The sequence below is a fragment of the Acomys minous genome (assembly GCF_964271855.1).
Source record: "Acomys minous genome assembly, chromosome: 16".
Classification (NCBI taxonomy): domain Eukaryota; kingdom Metazoa; phylum Chordata; class Mammalia; order Rodentia; family Muridae; genus Acomys; species Acomys minous.
In genome coordinates, this window is record NC_140498.1 from 12774436 (window position 1) to 12797152 (window position 22717).

General features: G+C 53.8%; 1 protein-coding gene across 1 annotated transcript; it reads left to right on the forward strand.

The window, feature by feature from the left end:
* Positions 1-5157: 5157 nt before the first annotated feature.
* LOC311585572 (obscurin-like) lies at positions 5158-13940 on the forward strand (the record flags this gene model as incomplete). Its single annotated transcript, XM_084760936.1, has 16 exons — positions 5158-5180; positions 6079-6231; positions 6328-6373; positions 6757-6834; positions 7100-8975; positions 9500-9580; positions 9736-9846; positions 9965-10132; positions 10975-11097; positions 11242-11412; positions 11965-12049; positions 12234-12473; positions 12652-12875; positions 13100-13175; positions 13387-13536; positions 13708-13940. The coding sequence occupies 16 exons, from the start codon at positions 5158-5160 to the stop codon at positions 13883-13885; spliced, it is 3783 nt and encodes a 1260-aa protein (XP_084617062.1). The 3' UTR covers positions 13886-13940.
* Between the last annotated feature and the right edge of the window lie 8777 nt (positions 13941-22717).

Consider the following 22717-nt stretch of genomic DNA (forward strand, 5'->3'; position numbering starts at 1 on the left):
CTGTGACGTATCCTCCTGGGCCTCCCCATCTAGGTGGCTTCCCAAGCAAGGAGCAGTAGGAAGCAGGAGAGGGCAGTCTCTGAGCCCGTGCCTGGGAATTTGGGTCCCCAGTCCAGACTTACCTTGTGTTCCCACTCTCCTGTCCACAGACACCTCCATGGAGGACTCTGTCCACCCCACCCAGGATGGAGCTGACCAAGAAGCCACTTCTGTCCTTTGGAGGCTGTTGGGCTCAGAAACCCTGAGCCCCTCCCCAGGGGATTTCCCCCGCACCAGACAGAGTGAGCCACCTGCATCTGAAGAGGCTACTCCTCAGATCCCAGGCATGACAACCTCAGGAACACCTGGTGAAGCCCAGTGGGTGGCCTTTGCTACCCTGCCTGTGCTAACCAACCGCACTGCATCCTTGGCCATGTAATCTAAGGGGTCCCCTTAATTACCTGTTCCATGGTTACAAACTTGCGGAGCCAGGGGGCACCTTAGTCTCTTTATTGCTTCATTTGCCATCATGTGCTTTGCCTGGCCAAGGCTCACCCTTAACTTGACATCAGTTTCCCTTCCTGTGTATGTACCAGGACCCCAGAGGTGTTCACTCCTACCCAGAGCCTCAGTTTCCCCAGATGTGTCATTTGTCCACTCATTTGCCCAAGCTCTTCTTTTCTAACCAGCATAATGCGTCTCTTATCTTGTTGATGAGTAGCACATCCTCTTTGGGGCCCCACACTGCCACCTGTGTCCTGCTCTTGTGTCACTTCAGCCTGTGTGGACATACAGGCCCTGGAGTTCAGGGCTTCTACATCTCAAAGTCAGCTTGGCTGGTGTGCTGGGATTATCAGGCTTGCCGCCCTGGTGGGAAACTGGAGGGCCCTGATATACAGCCAGCGTGCGGTACTAAGTTGTGGGGGCCAGGGCTGCATGGTTCCCACCCTGGCCTTGGAGCTGCTCTTGACTTGGCAATCCACCCCACACTGGCCATCTAGGGAGCCCATGCTTGTTAAAGAATGTCCTCGCCAACCCAGCCAGGATTCAACTTACTAGGCTTCCTTTATTTTTACCAGCGGAACCCCCAGAGACCTCACAGCCTGGCATACACAAAGGCCTGAAACAGGAGGCGACAACAGCTTCTGGGTCCCAGGGACGGACTGTACCTATTCGGTAACTTCCTGAGCTAGAAAGGTTATGTGCAGAACTGCCCCCTCCCAAGGGACACACTGGGTGGACAGTGCTCTGGCCTCATGGCCTTGAAGACTCAGTAGGGTGGACTTGAAGCTCTCCAACACACTTCTTACAGGCTCCATCCTAAGTTAGTGGGCAGGGGAGGGCAGGGGAGGGCAGGGGACCCACCCTAGAGCATAAGGTCTTTGGGTGAAGCCTGGGGCCTCTTCCCAGACATCTAACCCCACATGTAGGGAGTAGGGTCACCATCCCATCCTGAGGCTCAGCTACCTGAGAGGTGTGGAGTCAGGGTGCCTCAGTGAGCAGAGGCCACCCTACCTTGCCTCCAGGGTGGAGGGAACAGCCTGGCCAGGTGCAGGCACGGGGCAACTGCTCTTGGACGTGCACAGCCAAGTCGTCATGGAGACCACACAGAGGACCTACGTGTACCAACCTCCAGACACAAGTTCTGCAGGTATGGAAGTGGGCCAGGCAGGTGGGGTGTACATGTCTTGTGCTGGGGTGTGTGTGTGTGTGCATTTCTATGAGGGCTAGTCGCATGGCATGCCTCAGGCCACGGTTCCACATCTCCTCTTTCTGTGCCCCCTTGGAGGCTCTAGCACTTTCTGGAAAGAGACAAGCAGTGCAGATGTGGTACCTGCCGCTCTATACTTGAGAGAGCCTATTAGCACCATGCCTGCTTTGGCCTGCCTGTCCATTTAAAGCAGGAAAAACATTAGCTGTAACGAAGGAAGCACTTTGCAACCGCCAAAGGCCTAGGCAGTGCGGTTGGGTCACTGTCACCAGGGAAGGAGGTGGGCTTCCTGGCCCCAGGGACATAAATCAAGGCTTCACTGACCACAGATGTGCATGGTGGTCTGTGCACCTAGGGCTATGAGGCCTGCGGGTCCCTCTACATGGGTTTATTCTTCCCACCTCTCCCAGGGGCCCCATCCATGCAGGTCACTATTGAGGATGTACAAGTACAAGTAGGTGACATGGCACAGTTTGACGCTGTCATTGAAGGCAACCCACCGCCCACAGTGACCTGGTACAAGGTAGGAGTAGGCCCAAGAGACAGGCTTCGGGAGCTGGAGGCCATGGGTGCATGTATCATGAGAGCATGTGAGAGTATGGCATGGGGCTCATGCACCCCACCATGCAGTTGTAACCCCCACCCCATAGTCCCACCCTGTACCCCTATCCACTCCCTTCCCATCCTACCTCTGGCCTGCACCTGGGGTTGGACACACAGCTGGTATTGGAAGTACTGCTCTGGGAAGGGTGTGTGGGTCCAGGTGCTCGCATCTCCCAGGACAGGCTGATGGCAGCCAAGCTTGTCTCCTATGTGCGTCCAGGAGAGCAACCAGCTGGTGAACAGTGCCCGGCTGAGCCAGAGGCAGGACGGAACTACATACTCCTTGGTGTTGACTGACGTGGCCCCACACGATGCTGGCGTCTACACGTGTGTTGCCCATAATGCAGGTGGACAGGTGCTCTGCAAGGCGGAGCTGCTGGTCCATGGGGGTGAGTTGACTGACTCCTCCCAGGCCCTGGGCAGGGAACAGGGAGCAGGGAGCAGGCCCTGTTGTTGCTGCATGGGAGAGCAGTGGGGCCGGGGCTGTCATGGCTGCCTGTGCTGTACATGACCTGTGCTTTGACTGTAGGGGACAAACTAGACTCAGAAAAGCAAGCCTATCGGAGAAAACTGCATTCCTTCTATGAGGTCCAAGAAGAGATCGGGAGGTATCGCTTCCTCACCTTGCCCTGCCCCCGATCGCCAATCCTCCCCAGGACCCCCTCAGCACAACGCCTACCTTGAGCTCCGTCTCTCCCTCTTCATCTCCAGGGGTGTGTTTGGTTTCGTGAAAAGGGTTCAACACAAAGGAAACAAATTGTCCTGTGCTGCCAAGTTCATCCCGTTACGGAGCAAGACTCGGGCCCAAGCGTACCAGGAACGAGACATCTTAGCTACCCTCAGCCACCCGCTGATCACTGGCCTCCTGGACCAATTTGAGACGAGGAAGACTCTCATCCTTATCTTGGAACTGTATCCTGCACCTGGCCCCCTGGGGAGGGTTCACGAGGCATTGGGTCCCCAGGCTGGGGCTGGAGTTGCTGAATGTGGGGTCCCTGGACCTGGATGCTGTAGTGACAACTACTATCCCCCCCCGGCCCCCCTCCTGCATTAAGCAACCTGTTCCTGAGGCTGTGACTGTGTGTGACAACGGCTGCTGGGCCTAGCACTCATAGTGGCATGGTTTGGAGATTTAGATATGAGATCTTTCCTTTCTGTGGGTCACGGATGGGGGCCACCACCATTGCGGGCTGATCCTGAAAGTTCTTAGCAAGCATGGCTTAGGGTCCCTCCCACAGGTGACCTCTTGGATATTGGAGAGGAGCCTCCCATCTCAGCATCTCTAGGTGTCTGTCACACCCACGGGCCTTGTTTAAGGCTGCCCTGTCACTCCTGAAGTTGTGCCTTAGGATCCTGGGAAAGGGGTGCTTGGAGCAGACTCTGTGCAGAGACAAAAGGGTGCCCAGTTCCACTATACTGTGGCCTCAGTCACCAGGGTCTTTCTGAAGGCCCCTCTCTCAGGCATGGGAACCATCTGGGACCCCAGGGGCCTCCATTTCACCTTCCTTTGCCTGAATACCAGCACCCCCAATCAGGATCACAGGAGCCTCAGGTCCCCAGCACCTCTTGGTAAGCATAGGCCCAGGAGTAAGATGGAGTCCAACCTAGTACAGCTTTTCCTTAACCAAACCCAGGTGCTCATCTGAAGAGCTACTGGATCGCCTCTTCAAGAAGGGTGTAGTGACTGAGGCTGAGGTAATCTCTACCCTCTCCTTGCCTGAGTGGCTCCCTAGGGTCAGGGCCCGCGTCCTAGTCCCTGGATACAGCCTCTCTTGACCTGATGCCCTGGTAGCTCCCAGGGTCCAAAGGCATAACCATCCCTCTCCTACCCTCTCCTGAGCACACCTGTCCAGCTGTGCTAGTGGTGCCCATCCTCCCTGGTTTGAATAGGGTGCTGCTTCCTGCCTACTCAGGCTCAGCCCACCTTTGGGAAACCTTCAGCCCTGGGACTCACAGGTCCCTGAAAGACTTTGTTAGCCACTTATGTCGTGGGGCCTGGGTTAAGAGGAGGAAGACCTGACTATGGGAGCAAACTGGAATGGAATAGAGGAGAAGGCTGAGGCTGGCCCCTCACCTGGGCCAGGCTTCCAAGAGGTACCTGCGGCAGCCTCTTGGGGGCGCTGGTTCCAAATTGAACCAAGCCTTTCCCACAGGTCAAGGTCTATATCCAGCAGCTGGTGGAAGGCCTGCACTATTTGCACAGCCATGGTATCCTTCACCTGGACATAAAGGTACTGAGCCCATGGTACTTCTGGAACTCAGGGTGGGGACAGGTAGAAGCCAACCTGTGCTTGGGCTAGGGAACTCACTGCTTCCCTGCCCTCAGGTAAGGTTTGGGTCTGGTGGGGTAGGTGATGTCTGACCTGGGGACTCCCCACTGCCCTTTACTGGTTCCAAGGACTCTTCAATGCTTCCCCTTGGCCCAGAGGATAGGAGCTACCTCTCTCCTGAAGCATAGCCCTCAGCAACCTCCCAACTCTGCCTGACAGCCCCCCAACATCCTGATGGTGCACCCAGCCAGGGAAGACATTAAGATCTGCGACTTTGGATTTGCCCAGAAGATCACCCCTTCAGAGCCACAGTACAGCAAGTACGGCTCACCTGAATTCGTGTCCCCAGAGGTCATTGAGCAGAGTCCTGTGAGCGAGGGCTCAGACATCTGGTGAGTGGATGGAACACCGGGAAGGCTGTGGTTCTGGAAGCTCCCTGTTCCTCTGCACGTCTGTCTGGTGGCTGAGGATCCTCAGGACCTCTGCCACCTCTCCCAGCCCCAGGCCTCTGCAACTCCCGCATGCACACCCCTTGCTTGTGGACCAGGCCTGGTTTGACTCACAGTATGTGGTGGTTTTCATTCTCGCAGGGCCATGGGCGTCATCTCCTACCTCAGGTAAGCAGACCCAGCCCATCACCTCTTCCAAGCTGACCCCCTCAGTGTAGGCTACATAGGCTGTTGGCCACTCCCCAGAGCAGCCCCGAGTCACAGAAGGCAGCTATTTTGAGACCAGGCAGTAGGCCAACCGTGATAAAAAGGTTTTGTTTAGCACTTCTCACTAACAAACACCGCATTGTCACGAGGCAGAGCTTAGCCACTTCCCTGCAGGCCTGGATGCTTGTCCGTGGGAGGACACTCTGACCGTCGCTGCCCTGAAGGTGCCAGTGGCATAGCCAGAATCTGGACCCACTCTGCAGTCTGGTTCCTACCCTAAGCACACCTTGAATCCCATCCCATTCTGAACCTGAAGCTCTGCCTCATTAAGCCTAGGTGCCATCTCAAACTAACTGTGGATACACGTATCAGCTTGAATCCCTACCACCCGTTAAAGCTATCATCCATATCCCAAGATGCATCTATATCTCTGTCCAATTTTGGACATGAGTCCCCATCTTAGCACAAGGACAAGTGACCATGCCAGGATGAGCCTTTATCTTTACCTAAGTGTCAGAGCCAAGGCACCCATTTCCGTCTTACCTCATATTCCGGATTCAAGCCGACCTTCCATCTCTTCTATGGGACAAGCCCTAATCCCCACCTCTGCTGAGGCTAGGTACTTCAGTGAGCTGAATCTCCCTTGACCACAATCTCAGCCCGAGCCTGGAGGCTCAGACTGTGAGCCCTGATAACCACTCCAGGCATTGCCTGGATCCCTGCTCCAAGCTAATCCATCCTAGATCACTCTGGCCCATCCTCAGACGCTTACTAGGACCCTCAGGTCTAGATGAGTGCGGTGCACATGCAGTCAGGGAATCTCCCCCAAGGGTCAGCCTCTACCCTTCCCTGCTTTCAGCCTGACCTGCTCATCCCCGTTTGCTGGAGAGAGCGACCGTGCCACCTTGCTGAATGTTTTGGAGGGGCGGGTGTCTTGGAGTAGTCCCACGGCTGCCCATCTGAGTGAGGATGCCAAGGACTTTATCAAGTCCACGCTGCAGAAGACCCCTGGGTGAGTGCACACCAGCCCTTCACCTGGCTGAGCTCCAGTCAGCCCTGATGCAGGGCCACCTGACTCACTATGCCCCTGGCTTTCCTCTTCCGCCAGCGCCCGGCCTAGCACTTCCCAGTGTCTTGCCCACCCCTGGTTCCTGGTAAGTAGGCCCAGCTTGGGCTCAACTTACTGCTCCACAGAGGGAAACAAAGGCCAAGAGGTCCCATCAGTATGGATGGTTCTGGTCTGTTGTCGTCCCCCCCCCCCCCACCCCCCGCCAGCTCAGAGGACGCCAGTCCTTCATATTGGCAAGTGGGTCCTTAGGTCTTCCACAATGAATTGCTAGGCAGTTAGCAACGAGGGATTCCTTCTGCTTTCCTGGGCACCTAGGAGAAGGACTTGTAGTGTCCTGACCCCAGAGTGTCTGAGAGGAGGAGACCCTAAAGTTTGCTGGCTCTGCCCCGCTGGGCCTGCGTTCCAGGAGGGCCCCCATCAGGGCACTGGGGTTTCTTATCGCCATAGCCGCTTCCCTCCCCACTGCAGAAATCTATGCCAGCGGAGGAGGCCCACTTCATCAACACCAAACAGCTCAAGTTCCTTCTAGCCCGAAGTCGCTGGCAGGTGAGTTCCCCTTTGCCAGGACAGAGGTGCTGAGGCCAGGGAAGGGGACCTACATCTAGCTGTGCACCCCACTTAGGCCAGGACAGGAGCACAGGGCTGGGTCCCCTTTAGTGCACCAGGTGGTCAGGTAGAACAACATAATAGCAGGTGCTGAAGATGCGCAGATGTCCCCCCTGGGTCCTATGGGAGCAAAGAGGCAGTGGGCACCCCACCTCTTCCCACGACCAGCCATGCCCAGCAGATGCCCTTCTGTCCCCATTTCCAGCGTTCCTTGATGAGCTACAAGTCTATCCTGGTGATGCGCTCCATCCCTGAGCTGCTCCAGGGTCCTCCAGACAGTCCATCCCTGGGAGTGGCCCGGCACCTCCGAGGGGAAGCCAGTGGTTCCTCTAGCTCCTCGTCTTCCTCGGACAATGAGCTCGCCCCATTTGCCAGGGCTAAGTCGCTGCCACCTTCCCCTGTGACTCACTCCCCACTGCTGCACCCTCGGGGCTTTCTACGGCCTTCTGCCAGCCTCCCAGAGGAGACAGAGGTCAGCATGCCTACTGCTGATGCAGCCGTGCCAGCATCTCCCCAGGGTGCTGGGCCTCCAAGAAGTCCAGGTTGTGTGCCCCGGCACAGTGTCATCAGCAGCTTGTTCTACCAGCAAGCTGGTGAGGGTTCAGAGCGTGGGAGCCAAACTTCGAGTGCCAAGAGGCACCCGGCTAGGAGGCGGCACCTGCTAAAGGGTGGGTACATTGCAAGAGCCGTGCCGGGTCTGCGAGAACCACTGATGGAGCACAGTGTGCTGGAGGAGGAGGCTGCTAGGGAGGAGGAACAGGCTGCTCTGCTGACCAAGACACCCTCCTTTGAGACCGCCCTACGATTACCTGGCTCCAGTGTCCGAGAGGTCCCGGGCCGAAGCCGCTCCTTGGACCACAACCCACCAGATGCCACCGGCTCCTCTCCTGAGGCATGCAAGGGGTTCTTTTCACCTACTAGTGGCGACTTGAGACCTGCTAATCAAGAGGGATCATCCCATGACAGTTGTAAAGAGAAACCTGCCCCTTCCTGTCACTCTGAACTTGGTTCTGGCCCCCCGGAGGGCTGCAGTTCTCTGTCACCACAGTCGCTTGGCTGCTTACCTCCACAGTCACAAAAGAAGGGCCTCTTGACACCCTGTGCTCCTTTCCTCTCTGGACAGCCTCAGGCAGCACCATTCCCAACCCAAGCAAGCCCTCTTCCGGAGGAGCCTCAGGATAGCACGCTCCCTGGAGGGCCATGCCTCCCAGGGCCAGCCTCCCAAGTAGGTGCCTCCCTGGATACTGAAGGCTTGTCTGAGGCTGGGGACACATGTGACTTCACGCCCCCTCCGCAGAGGCCTCAGGAGCAGGCCACCACCCGGAAGTTCTCCCTGGAATCCCGTGGAGGCTATGCAGGGGTGGCAGGCTATGGCACCTTCGCCTTCGGCGGGGATGCAGGGGGCATGCTAGGACAGGGTCCTCTTTGGGCCAGGATGGCCTGGGCTGTGTCCCAGTCCTCAGAAGAGCAGGATGAAGCTGCGATTGAGAGCTCTCAACCTCTGGCCAGCTCAGGGCCCATGGCTGGGGCCAGTGGAGTTCCTTTAAGGACTTCCCCAAGCCTCACCCCATGGGAGGAAGTGGAGCAGGTGTCCCTAGTACAGATCCGGGATCTGTCTGGTGATGCAGAGGCAGCCGACACCATCTCCTTGGACATTTCTGAGGTAGACCCCGCCTACCTCAACCTGTCTGATCTATATGACATCAAATACCTCCCATTTGAGTTCATGATCTTCAGGAGGGTCCCCAAACCTACAGAGCAGCCAGAGACACCTGGCTCTGAAACTGAGGCCGGGCAAGGGCTGGCAGAGTTCCTGGAGGAGGCCGTGTGGCCCTGGCCAGGCGAGCTGGGACTACGTGCTGGCCTGGAGATTACAGAGGAGCCAGAGGAGCCAGATGACCTGGAAGCGCTTCTGGGAGAGGCTGCTGTGGGCAGGAAGCGAAAGTGGTCTCCCTCCCGTGGCTTCTTCCAATTCCCTGGGAGGTGCCTGTCAGGGGAGGAGCCTGTGGAGCTTGGGCTGCGCCAACGGGTGAAGGCCTCCATGGCTCACATCTCCAGGATCCTGAAGGGCAAGCCGGAAGGTAACCTCCCCCATCCTCCGGCATGTCCACATGTCTCTTGTTCTGCACCCATGGGGCTACCTTGTCCTCTTGTGCCCTCTAAAGTCCCATTGGCCTCTCCCTTCCTGTTCTTTGTGACCCACACCTCCTGGCCTGACCCACACACACAGATCTTGGCTAGGATGCTGGGATTCCCCTCTGTAACCCTGACATCCCTCCTTGCTGGCTTTCTGAGACCATCCCTGATACATAATGGCTGCAGAGGCCTAGAGCCAACAGCAGGGGGCAGGCCTTTTGAGAGAGAGAGAAGGTCCATGGTTGAATCCACTAGACCCAGATCCCCCTCATCTTCAGAGCCTCCATGGCTTCTGACTTTCCTAACCTCAGACCCAGCCTCCCAGGCACCTCCTGGACACCTATCTGTGCCCTATGCTGGCAGCCTGCTGAGGGAGGCTGGGGTGGTTTAGCAAGCTTGGTTCTGGTCCTGACCTTTCTCCTGGGCAGATTTTCCAAGTCCTGATCTCCTGGACCTCTTTCTCCCACAGGTCCTGAGAAGGAGGAGCCCCCCAGAAAGAAGGCAGGCCTAGCTTCTTTCCGGCTGACAGGCCTGAAGGGCAGGGACCAAGGTAAGCAGGGATCACAACGTGGGAGTCCAGTGCAGGGTCCTGGTTGTAGAGGTCTAGTCAGTTTTGGAAGGCTTCTGTAGTAAGCCAAGGGTCCAGCCTGGGCTCTCAGGTCAGGAAGTCTCCTCTCAAGGCACATCTTTTGCCTCCTCTCTTAGCCCCATCCTTCCTAAGAGAGCTCTCAGACGAGGCTGTGGTTCTGGGCCAATCAGTGACATTGGCCTGCCAGGTATTGGCCCAGCCAACTGCCCAGGCTACCTGGAGCAAAGGTAAGGAGCTGTCCTGGAGTCTGGGTGCTGGGCTGATGTGGACAAGCAGCAATCAGAGGCCCAGTAGGATGCTATGGCTGTCCCAGGGAAAACCAAGGCTGGCCTTGTCTCGTCACAGATGGGGCCCGCCTGGAGAGTAGTGGCCACCTCCTCATCTCTTCCACCCTGAAGAACTTCCAGCTGTTGACCATCCTGGTGGTGACAGAGGAGGATCTGGGCACATACACCTGCTGTGTGAGCAATCCGCTGGGGACAGCAGTCACTACAGGCGTCCTCCGGAAAGCAGGTATGTGGGCCACACCAGAAGTCTCTGCCAGGCCATGGAGGCTGGGCTGTGTGCTCCAGGAGAGCTCATTTTATTTACTGGCTTATGTGAGGGTCGATGTATGGAACTCAAGAAAAGTCACAGGGGGCTGGAGAGATGGCTCAGAAGTTAAGAGCACTGCCTGCTCTTCCAAAGGTCCTGAGTTCAAGTCCCGGCAACCACATGGTGGCTCACAACCATCTATAATGAGATCTGGTGCCCTCTCCTGGTATGCAGATGTACATGCAAACAGAACACTATAAATAATAAATTAATAAATCTTTTTAAAAAAGAAAGAAAAGTCAGAGGTAGATAGAGCTGCTAATGCCACATCTAGGGCCAAACACAGTCCATTTGTGTAATCAAGTGACAGAGAGAAAGCTACACATGCCTGAGATGTGACCATCGTCTCCTGACTGTGCCATCTCATCCTCCTGTACTGTCTTCTGGCTCACACAGCATCCAGGGGAGCTTCTGGGACAGTGAAGACAGGGACCACTGACCTAACTGACTGGCCTGTTTGTCTTATGCTAGAGCCCTCAGCAAAGGATGAGGCTCTATCCAGGGCCACTCCATGGGGTCCTGAGTATGCCCTGGTAAGGTGGCCAGCTAAGAGGGATCTTGACAGAGAAAGCCAGGCAGATGTCCCTGGACTCCCACTAGGAGAGGCACCAGGCTCTTCTACCCGTCCTATCTTGAAGGCCCTCTCTTTCAAGTGACAGAACTAGTGAGGGTGGGCCTGGCAGCTGCTGAGAGACAGGTGTGGCCAGAGATTGGTCCTTTAGGGTTGAGTGCCCATGCTGACCCCAGGGTTGCCCTTGCAGAGCGCCCCTCATCCTCTCCACGCCCAGAGGTGGGGGAAGTGTCCACAGATGCCGTGCTGCTGGTCTGGAAGCCCGTGGAATCCTGTGGCCCAGTGACCTACATTGTGCAGTGCTGTATAGAAGGTATAGGCTTCCTGTCGCTTAGGCCTCTCTGCAGGGTTGACATGGAAAGGCACTGTGGGTGTGTCTGCTCTCTGTGGGTGGCCTCAGGAGAGGGGTTCCCTTGGTTCTCCCCAATGCCTTTCTCAATCTCTCCTGTGTGGTCAGGAGGCAGCTGGACCACCCTGGCCTCTGACATCTCCGATTGCTGCTACCTCACCAGCAAGCTATCTCGGGGTGGCATGTATACTTTCCGGACAGCATGTGTCAGCAAGGCAGGAATGGGCCCCTACAGCAGCCCCTCAGAACAGGTCCTCCTCGGAGGACCCAACCACCTGGGTGAGTTTGTGAGCAGACGGGGCGGATACGGGTGTCTGTCAGACCAGGCATAGACATCCCCCGCCTGTGGATCATCTACATGCTTGCACTCAGCGTTCAGAGCCTGCAACTCCCTGGGAGCCCTGTCACCTTCTTGTCCTTCACTCACCAACACCCTCCTCGTGTCACCCTGAGAGTTGATTGTGGTTGATTTTGACTTTGCCGGGTGCTGTGTGCATCTGATGGAACACTGCTGCTGCGGTTGGTTAGAAATGGCTGGTGTAGCCTCAAGAACGGTAGATGTCATTCGATTGCTGTCCCCACCCTGGGATGCCTTCTGCCATTATCACGCACGCGATAGTTAAGAGATTCCGCCATGATCCTGCCTTATCCAAGTTTCTCCTCCAACACACACACACACACACACACACACACACACTGAGGTCAGAGTACATGGGAGCTTAAAGAAGGGCCACTTTGTATAGTGCTTGGGAAGGGACTAAGATGATGGGAGGGACAGAGATGCCTGACTAGGTCCCTACCTGACTAGGTCCCCCATCTTACTTCCCACAGCCTCTGAGGAGGAGAGCAGCCGGGGGAGGCCAGCCCAGCTGCTCCCCAGCACAAAGAGCTTCGCCTTCCAGATGCAGATCCGGAGGTGCAGGGGTGTCTGCAGGGGGTGGGAGGGTGGGTACTGCCTCCCAACTCCTCCTGAGGGCTTTTCCTGTCTCACACCCCAGTGCAACTGTCCAGTGCATCTGCCACTGGCCCCTTCCCTTAGTCCCTGTTGCTCTAAGTGTCTGGGAACTATTCACAAGCCCCTCCCCCATTTCCTCCCACAGGGGCCGCTTCAGTGTGGTGAGGCAGTGTAGGGAGAAGGCAAGCGGGCGGGCGCTGGCTGCTAAGATCATACCTTACCAGCCCGAGGGCAAGACAGCTGTACTAAGAGAATACGAGGCACTGAAGAGACTGCACCACCCACATCTGGCCCAACTCCACGCCGCCTACCTCAGTCCCCGGCACCTGGTGCTCATCCTGGAGCTGTGCTCTGGCCCTGAGCTGCTACCCTGTCTGGCAGAGAGGTGAGGGGTAGTGTGGGCTGCCTGGGAGACATACAGGAAAGCGAGCCGATGTCTCAGGGAGGGGCGTGAGAACTGTCTGAACCCATCAAGCTGGGACTTAGCAGGAGCCGATGCCTAGCCCTGCTATGACACCCACTCTACCTGCCTTGGGCCTGCTCTGAGCCATCTGTACCCCTAGGGACTCCTACTCAGAGTCTGATGTGAAGGACTACCTGTGGCAGATGCTGAGCGCCACCCAGTACCTGCACGCCCAACACATCCTGCACCTGGACCTGAGGTCTGAGAACATGATGGTCACCGAGTATAACCTGCTTAAGATTGTGGACCTGGGCAACGCCCAGAGTCTGGGCCAAGAGAAGGTCCCGCCCCCCGAGAACTTCAAAGACTACCTGGAGACTATGGGTGCGTGCCGATGTGACCCCCGTGATCTGTGGGGGCAGGGAGGAGGCTCTTCCCTACCCGTCCTTCCTCCCTCCCAGCTCCAAGGACATCCACTAGCCTCTCACCAGGACCCATTCACCTGGGCCCAGATGCCCTGCATGTCACCCGGCTCCTCCACTGACATCCACCCACCTGACCTACCCAACTGTGTCTAACCTTTTGTGCCCACCCATGCTCTTCTGCAGCTCCCGAACTTCTGGAAGGCCAAGGGGCTGTTCCACAGACAGACATCTGGGCTATTGGTGTAACAGCCTTCATTATGTGAGTTCCCCTCCTCCCCCAGGGTCTGGGAAGCTGTCCTAGGTGGGTGGGACAAGCTCCGAACACGGGGCCCTGTGTATTCCCACAAATATACCCAGAGGTGAATTTGGTCCCCATATTCCACCGTCCGTCATGGTGAGCTCGATGTCCCTGCATCTCCTATGCGGAAAAGGGTTAACTGAGAATCTCCCGCGCCTCTCTCCCGACGCAGGCTGAGCGGCGAGTACCCAATGAGCAGCGAGGGGACTCGAGACCTGCAGAAAGGCTTGCGCAAGGGACTCATTCGGTTGAGTCGCTGCTACGCAGGGTTGTCGGGAGGTGCCGTAGCCTTCCTGCAGAGTTCATTGTGCGCTCGACCTTGGTAAAGGAGCCCTACCTGTGCCCAGCCCAGCCCCTCCCCTGCTCTCGCTAGTCCAGCCCACTTCACGGGCCCCACCCACCGTGCAGCCCTTCCCTCTCGGCTTGGCTTACCCCGCCCCCAGCCCCCGCCCAGCCTAACGCTCAGCTCTCCCGATTTTTCTCTCTGCTTCAGGGGCCGCCCGTGTGCCTCCACCTGCTTGCAGTGCGGATGGCTGACGGAAGAAGGCCCCGCCGGCTCCAGGTCCACGCCAGTAACCTTCCCCACCGCACGGCTGCGTGCCTTTGTGCGCGAGCGTGAGAAGCGGCGGGCTCTACTCTACAAGAAGCACAACCTGGTCCAGGTGCGCTGAGGTCCTGCTCTGCAGGGCAAGATGTGCCATGCCAATAAAAGATTTTTCTGCTTCATTGTGTCACCTTCTTGGTGTTTGGGATCTTCATTCATACTGTCGTGGAGCTTGGGGATCACACTTGTTTCCCAATCACCCAGCCTCAATAAGCCAATTAAAATGTGGTTCCATTAGGAAGAGGGACACAGAGAGCAAACCCCTCAAGTCAATCTTCAAAGTCTCAAGTAAGATTAAATAGAGGGCCAAGAATATGCACATCTAAGCAGTGCTGAACAAGATGCGGTCTTATCCACTGTGATCATCTGAGTTTCATTTTGCGAAATGCTCGGACAGGTTGTCAGAACTGTTTGAAATCTCTTTCTGACAAGTTTCCCCTCTGAATGGTTCTTTTTCCTGGGCAGGGGGATCCCATTTCTTTGGGGTCTACTGATAAAACTGAGAGACATAAGTGTCTGTTTAGAGCACCATCGCTGCCAGACTGGAGTAAGCAGTCATTGGGAACCTTTGGCTCCCAAAGCCAAAAGCTGTGCTGTAGCCTTCCTGCAGTTCACTGTGTAGTGGTGGCCTCACAGTGCTACCTGTTCACGTATTCTTTTTATAAGATTTGTTTACTTATAGTGTTCTACCTGCATATGAGCCAACAGGCCAGAAGAGCGCATCAGATAGCATTTTAGATGGTTACGAACCACCATGTAGTTGCTAGGAATTGAACTCAGGACCTCCGGAAAAGCAGTCAGTGCTCTTAACCTCTGAGCCATCTAATCTCTCCAGCCCCCTGTGTTCATGCATTTTTATTAACCTTTGAGGCCTCAGCTCTTTCCATAGGAACCTCCTGGCCTCTCTCTTGCCCGCGTGTGTAGCCTGTACCCTGAACATCTGGGTTGTCAGTTGATAAAAGGTGCCAAAAAAAACCAATCAAGAAATATTGCTGGCCATGAACCCCAGGGGTTTTTATCCAGGTCTGGTCTTGGGGTCGCTGGTTCATGGCCACAGCAAAAACCAGGCTACCCTAGATCCCCTGCTTTTACACATGGATGTCCTGATGACATAGCCCATTGCTCTCGGCCCCACCAGAGCCTGCGGGTAAAGAAACCTACCACTGCCTCTTCTCAGATCCCCTTGGTTAGGATACAAAAGGTGGTAGGGAGGGTCTTACCAGCCTCCTGGAGGAACCGCCGCACAGGGCCTTGCCTTTCTAAGGCCATAACTTCCGGTAGCACCACACTGAAAGCAAGCCGGCGACGCTTAGATGCCTCAAAGACAGTTCACATCTGGGCTGCAGAAGCTCAGGTAGGGACATCTGGAAGTGGGCCAGAAGGTCCCGCTCTTCGAGCAAAACCCCTTGCAGGATCCAACCTTGGGGGCAACCCTTTGAGCCAGGGCCAGGCTCCTACTATGGAGAGAAATAAGGCTTTGTCAACTGTCAGGAGCAGACGCAGAGACCCACAGCCAAACACTGGGTGGAGCTTGGGGAACCCCATGGAAGAGAACTGTAAGTGCCAGAGGGGTCAAGGACACCATGAGAACACAGCCCACAAAATCAACTAACCAGAGGCCAAAGGCGCTCACAGAGACTGAACCACCAGGGAGCCGGCATAGGCCTGACCTAGGTCCTCTGCGTGCATGTTGTGGTTGTGTAGCTTGGTGTTCTTGTGGGTCTCCTAACAGTGGGGGCGGGGGCTGTCTCTGACTCTCTTGCTTGCTTTTGGGCCCCTTTTCCTCTAACTGGGTTGCCTCATAAAGCCCTGATATAAGGATACGTGCCTGGTCTTATTGTAACTTGTTACACCATGTGTGGTTGATACACCAGGGAGGCCCTGATCTTTTCTGAAGGGAAATGGAGGAGTGGATCTTGGGAGAAGGGGTGGGGGTGGGGGAACTGGGAGGAGAGGAGGATGGGGAAACTGAGGTCAGGATGTAATATATGAGAGAAGAGAAGAGAAAGAAAGAAAGAAAGAAGGAAAGAAAGAAAGAAAGGAAGGCTTTGCTCTTTCTTTTTATCATGGACATAAGCCAGCAATTCCAAATCCAAACCAAGTCTCTGACCCTGGGTTCATGGCCAGCGGTTCCTCCCAATCTTCCACTTCGTCAACAACTCAGCTATCCTGGGAGCAAGCTCCACCCTCACTCTCTGATGGCTGGGGACCAGTGTTGCTGCTCTGACTACTCCCTGTGGGCTGAGAGGTGGTGAGCTAGCAGTCAGCACTGTCTCTGCTTTCGGAGAGCATCCAGGCTGGAACCAATTCTTGTTTTCCTAGTTGCTCGCTACACAAGCTTTGTTCCCAAGTCCCAAGCTGAAGGGAGCACCCCAAAACCATCATGCACTAGTGAGCCCACTATCTCAATTTTCCCATCTCAGACCAATGTGTCTGAGTACTGGACATTGTCACTTAGGTCTTTTTGTACCTAGGGTACCTTGATATCAAAACTAGAAGTGTCCCCAACCCTCTTCAGTCTTCCCAATGCCGCCACTGCTCCGTTGTCCTGTGACTTCACCAGGGTCTGTGCAGACACACCCCTAGTTTGTTCTCAGCTGCTGTAATACAGCCCCCGAGGCTGCTGAATATGTGAAGAGGATTATATCTTCTAGTTTGGGAGCTAGAAGTCTGTGTCTACGTCCCATGATTCTACCTCTGGTGAGGGCCCTCTGGCTGTCACATCTTAGTGGACGGATAAAAGATAAATTGAGATGCCAGAGGGAGACTGAGATAAGGGAAACGAACCCCTTCACAGTTGAAGCAACAGAAGCAAAAACACTGTGGGAATACTTGACTTCAAGTCCGCCTGTCCGGATTATGTCTGAGGTCTCTGAACAGTTGGCCCCAAGCATTCCAGAAATACCATGCACTTCTCTTTAGAGTTCACTTTCCTGTCAGATTCTTCTTGCCTCTGGGTACACGGCAGGACAGAACCCTCTGGGATACAAACGGGTCAGATCAAATCAAATAGCTTCTGCCCAGCAAAAGGAAGCAATGGCCAGAGTGAAAGAGCCTGCAGACCGGGAAAGGATCTTTGCCAGCCAGTCATCTGACAAAGGATCAATAGCCAGAATATAAGAACTGAAAGAACATTATCTAACCAATCAATGAAAATACGAAATAAGCAGATGACTGTCAAAAGAAACACAAATAGCCAATAAACACATGAAATAGTCAATGTCCTCAGCTATCAAGGAAATGCAAATCAACAGTACCTGGAGGGGTAAGGTGTGGCGGCTCTTGCCTTTAGTCTCGGCATTCCAGAGGCAGAGGAATGTGTAGCTCTGTGAGTTCAAGGCCAACATGGTCTACACAGTAAAACTTTGCATCGGACAAAATAGCAGCTACGCTAAACTTCTATCTTGCTTCAATCAGAAACACTGTGTCCAGGAAACAAACAAGCCCTGGAGGGGAGGCTTAGAGCAGTGGTTCTCAACCTGTGGGTCACAGAGCGGATCTTTACATTGCAGTTTATAATGGTAGCAAAATTATTACAGTTATGAAGTAGCAGCAAAATCATTTTATGGTTAGACGGCGACCACAATATGCAGAACTGAATTAAACGGTCTGAGCACTAGGAAGGTTGAGAACCACTGCTGCCTTGGAGGTAAAAAGCACTTGCTGTCCTGGCAGAAGACAAGAGCATTTTACTTCTAAAACTTTAATTGACTTAGGTTGGCTAAAATCTTGGTGAGGATCTGTGTGACAAGGCTTGTACTCAGGTTTGAGGAATACAGAAATGAGTGAAGATGTCCCAAGAATGGGACAGGAGTCTCCATGTCGCCACTTTTGTGAGATCCTTAACAACCAACATCTGGTTCTATGGTAGGGCTCAACCCACTCCATGAATCCGTTCTTCAGGCTTACTCACTGCAAGGAGTCTGCTCCTGAGCAGGACATGGGGTCCCTGGCTGTATGCCTGCTCCCTGAACAAGGACCATTTCAGTGGCAGAACACTAGACAGTTGCAAATAACTTATCACTATGGCCTAGGGTGCAAATAGCCCACACAATGAGATTATAGTGTATTTTAACGCTGCCACCACTATGCTGGGCATAATCTATACTACTAATCTACTAGTAAACTAAACTACTCTAATCCTATGGCCTCATATGTCTCACCCACATATATCTCAATCACTTGCCAGTCTGATCCTCCTCAACTGTCCACTGTCCACCCACCAGCTCATCCAACCTCTCCTAGAAGCCCTGCCTTCCACTTCGGTCCAGCTGATTGGCCAAACAACGCTTAACTGACAACTGATACATCCACTCAAGGCATTCCTCCACATTAGGCCTTTATAGAACCCAGTGCTGGGCTTTGGTCACGAACTTCATGCTTCCTCAAGAGGCTGTGTCTGCTGTCTCCAAAGCCACGGCTAGGGCTAAGAGCACATGTTGTTCCTAACCACGTGGCTGCCCCATCTGTTCGCCAGAGTTTCCTTGCCCCAGAAATCATAAACGTAGCACACTGGCTACCAGTTACAGACAATGCTGCCACAGGTGTTGTACTCACCTGCCAGACTTTCCCTGCCTGGAAAAAATACATGCAAGTGCCATGAGACATCCTCCTCAAAATCAAGCTACTAACAAGACAAGGGCAAGTTGGTGATGAGCTATGAGAAAGTGCCCATTAACCCCAGGAAACCAAGTCCTCTTGGTGCCAAACACATTCAACACACACGTGGAATGAAGGACACAGGGAACCCAACCTGGAGAAGAGGGCAGGATGCTTACTACTTAGATGTGAGAAAGCAGGACGGTTTTCCACATAAAAGTTGAACTACTTCGTGGGGAAGCTGGGTGGAAAACACCCTTGAACAGACTGACAGGATACACACACACACACACACTCCCAAAACAGGACTTTTGGCTGTTCATCCCTGCACTTCAAGAGGCTCCTTGTCGATGCTGCCCCTGACCAGCAGGAAAGACACCAACACCGGGAACTCTTCTTGCAGCAGTTTATTCAGGAACCTTGACTACCGGAGTGACCCCAGGAAAAGCTCCCACAGAACCTTTATAGTGTGCCTGGTCCTATCAGAGACTGCCACGTTGTCGCTCTTGGTTGGTGCGTTCGGATCACGCCACCTCACGCTATGCCTTCAGGCATGCGCATAAGGGGCTCACTCAAGGGCGCATTGCGCCGGGGAAGCAGCAGGGGGCGCTGCTATTTGTGGCTCTCCACAGTTCCCCCTTATTCATTAAATTTTGAGCAAGTGGCACAGAGAATGCCTGGTAGGTTGTCCCGCCTGCACTGGAGAAATAAGCTGACAAGATGGTTGAACATTGGCCATGTAGCCCATCCCCAACATCTTCTTCTCCTCCCTTTCTTTATTAGAAAAGGAGGTAGATGGATCCATCATATACAGATGAGCTTGGGTCCCCGGAGGGAGCGGGCATTAACCAGAGGGGGGAAGCATTGACCTGATCCTCCTGGGGCGACATTGGCCTGTCAAGATGTCTTTTTGAGGAGGAGAGGAAGGTCCTGATCTGCTGTCTGTGGGCATCCCCAACATACAGCGAACAAGACAGTTTCCGACATCAACCTCTATGCAATCAGGTTTACTTCTCGGGGGACTCAGAGTCGGACAATCGGGTCCTCCCCCTGTGGTACCTCGTCCTACACCCCTTGCAGGTGCCCATGCCTTATTCTCAGATGCCAAGGAAGGGGAAGCGGAAGCACATTAGTGTCATGGCCTTGGTCTGCCAAGTGCGTGGGTCATCTATACCCGTCATTGACTACTTCTCTATCAAGCCAAGCCACACTTGAGGAGATTGCCCAGCCTCCAGTGCAGCAAATGCTTGCACCATAAAGGCCTGCGTGCGATGTTGGCGGGTGTGCATCCTGCATATGCACCAGAGTGCTAGGCAACTGACAAGGACCAGACACACTGTCAAAGCTCTTATTTCCGCCCATTCCTGCAGATGAGAGAAGGCGTTCTGGAACCACTGCGACAGCCCAGAGACCATGGAGATGTCAGTTCGTGTAGAATTGATGTGCACTATGGAGAGACGCAGTTCCCGCAGGAGACTATTCAGGCTTCTGCTCCAGTTACCTGCAAGATGCTGGGAGAGACTGCTAGACAAGTTAGCTGCTCTACTGAAGTTATGATAAATTACTGAGCTGCATAATTTCCATCAAAACGTCTATTTGTTCTTGAACCAGGTCAATACACTGGTTAACAATCATGATTCCTCCTTTTAGCTGGCTATTGATGGAGCTTTGTAGATCTAGGGCCTCCAGATATGAAGGCAGGCCATCGGCCAGAGGCCCAAGTGGCATTAGCCTGCTGTGGCTTGTCGCACCAGGGGCGATCAAACCAAGTGCCTGTTTGATTGTATAATTGTACACAATCACTGCCTTCAGAAATGTTGTTAATAATCTGAAAACATAAGCTTCCCTTAAGGGGAAAGCCCATATTTTCTGTATCAGGTGCAATCTCTTTTGTCCTTCTATTAAAAGTTTTAGAGTGGGGCGATTTTGTAAATTCATAGCCATGTAAACCGAAGCTCCTGAGGATCCAAATCCCTTCTCTCCACGTGTTTGATCTTTTGCCGGGAATAAATTATGACAGCTAGGAAGAATGAGCAACTGAGCTAGACGGCCACCGGGTGAAATTGCGCTCACCCCACGAGGAGATGAGATCATAATTTTTACAGTGCCTGTGTAATCTGAATCAATTACAGCAGGATGAATAATAAGGCCTTGCAATGTAGTAGAACTACGGCCAATTAGTAGTCCCACTGTGTCTTTTGGTAGAGGGCCAGTGAAATCAGTGGCTACCAACTGAGGCCCCATTTGTGGGGTCAGTACGAGTCTGGTGGTGGAACAGAGGTCGAGGCCTGCGCTCCCTCTAGTAGCTCTCTGGGGCGCTGGCATTCTATGGGAGAACGCAGACTCGGCCACTGTTCCGGAGCCCTGGTCTCCTCCATTGCCCCATATATTTGAGGGCCCTGAGGACGAGGGCCCCGTGTCCCGTTTTTTGGCCGTGCTCCTCCAAATCCTGCTGCTAGTGGTTGACCATTAATGTCTTTTACTGACCGGCATTCATTAGCCTAATGATTTCCTTTCCTGCATTTGGGACAGAGGCCAGGTGTACGTGGAGGATGATTTTGACTATTCTGATTAATCCCCTCGGGACACTGGCATTTGAAATGTCCTTCTTTGCCGCACTTGGACCAGTAAATTCCATTTCTATTCCTTCCTTGGGCTGCCTGCATCACGGCTGCAGCCAATCCTGCATTTGATAATGGTCCTCCTATCTCTCTGCAGATCTTTAACCACACATCTAAAGATTTATGTTTGTATGGATTTATGGCTTGTCTACACTCCTTGGTACATTGCTCAAAAATAAGTTGTTTTATCAAAGGCATTGCAGTATCTGGGTCGCCAAAGATTTTTCCAGCGGCATCAACTAATCTGGCCACAAAGTCGGCAAATATTTCATTGCCTCCTTGAATAATTCTAGTGAGATTTCCAGATACTTCCCCTCGTTTAGGAAGGGCTTTCCGTGCCCTTGTGCCAATAAAAGTAATTTGCTCAAAAACTTGCACCGGATATCCTGTCTGTTGGTTAGCGAAATGTCCCTGCCCCATAAGCATATCCTGGTCCCATGCCGGTTGTCCGTTAGCTGCATTGGCAGCTGCCTGCTCAGCTGAGAACTCAATGTAATAAGCTTTCCAATCTAAACAGGCGCCAGGTGAAAGGCAGGCTCGTGCTAAATTTTGCCAATCTGAGGGTGTCATGCAATATCTCCCTAGGGATTCCAACTGCGCCATAACAAAGGCTGCAGTCGTGCCATAAGCACGAACAGACTCAGCCAGTCTTTGGACAATTTTAAAATCCAAGGGTTCGTGATAACGATTCCCTTGTGCATTCTCAAAAACTGGGTAATAATGAGGGGCATTTTGCAAATGAAATTGCCTCCATATCTCAGGACAGGCAGACCTACCTCCCCCTGGTATATAGGGTGGGGGTCTTATTCCGCCTGGAGATTCAGGTGGCTCTAGTTCAGGAGCTGAAGGCTGCGTAATCTTGATCTCCTTCTTTTTTGGTATAATAATGCTATCTAGCTGTTCAGCCAACTCCTCTAATTCTTCGTCCTCGGGGCCAGAATCATCCCCTTCAATACTTCCTCTGTCTGATCTTACTGACCGTTTCTCTTTCACTTTCCCCAAAACATAATTCCCCATTTTGTCCGAGTCCCGAAACTTTATTGTCTCAAAGCCTGAGAACTTAACAGTTATGTCTCACTTACCGGGAACTTACCAGCTAGCTGCCCTGGCTGCCGCAAGTTCTGAGATTCCCCGTACGGGCCACCAAAATGTTGATGCCACCCCCGACCAGCATGAAAAGACACCAACACTGGGAACTCTTCTTGCAGCAGTTTATTCAGGAACCTTGACTACTGGCGTGACCCCGGGAAAAGCTCCCACAGAACCTTTATAGTGTGCCTGGTCCTATCAGAGACTGCCACGTTGTCGCTCTTGGTTGGTGCGTTCGGATCACGCTACCTCACGCTATGCCTTCAGGCATGCGCATAAGGGGCTCACTCAAGGGCGAATTGTGCCAGGGAAGCAGCAGGGGGCGCTGCTATCTGTGGCTTTCCACAGCTCCTAAAGAGAACTGCTCCAGAGAAAGTTTGAAGGCTTTGGACTCCAGCTGAGGCTTGAGGTTCCAGCTGCTGCTCCAGGTTCCAACAGTGACTCTGGTGGAATTGCTGGTCTGCTGAAACCTTGCTGACTATGCCAGGGACTCATAGCCTTAAGGTTTCATTGTAGTGTTCTTTAATATTCTTTTCTGACTGTTTGGGTTAGTCGGGTTGTTAGGGAGGTAGGTTCGTTTAGTAAGTTCA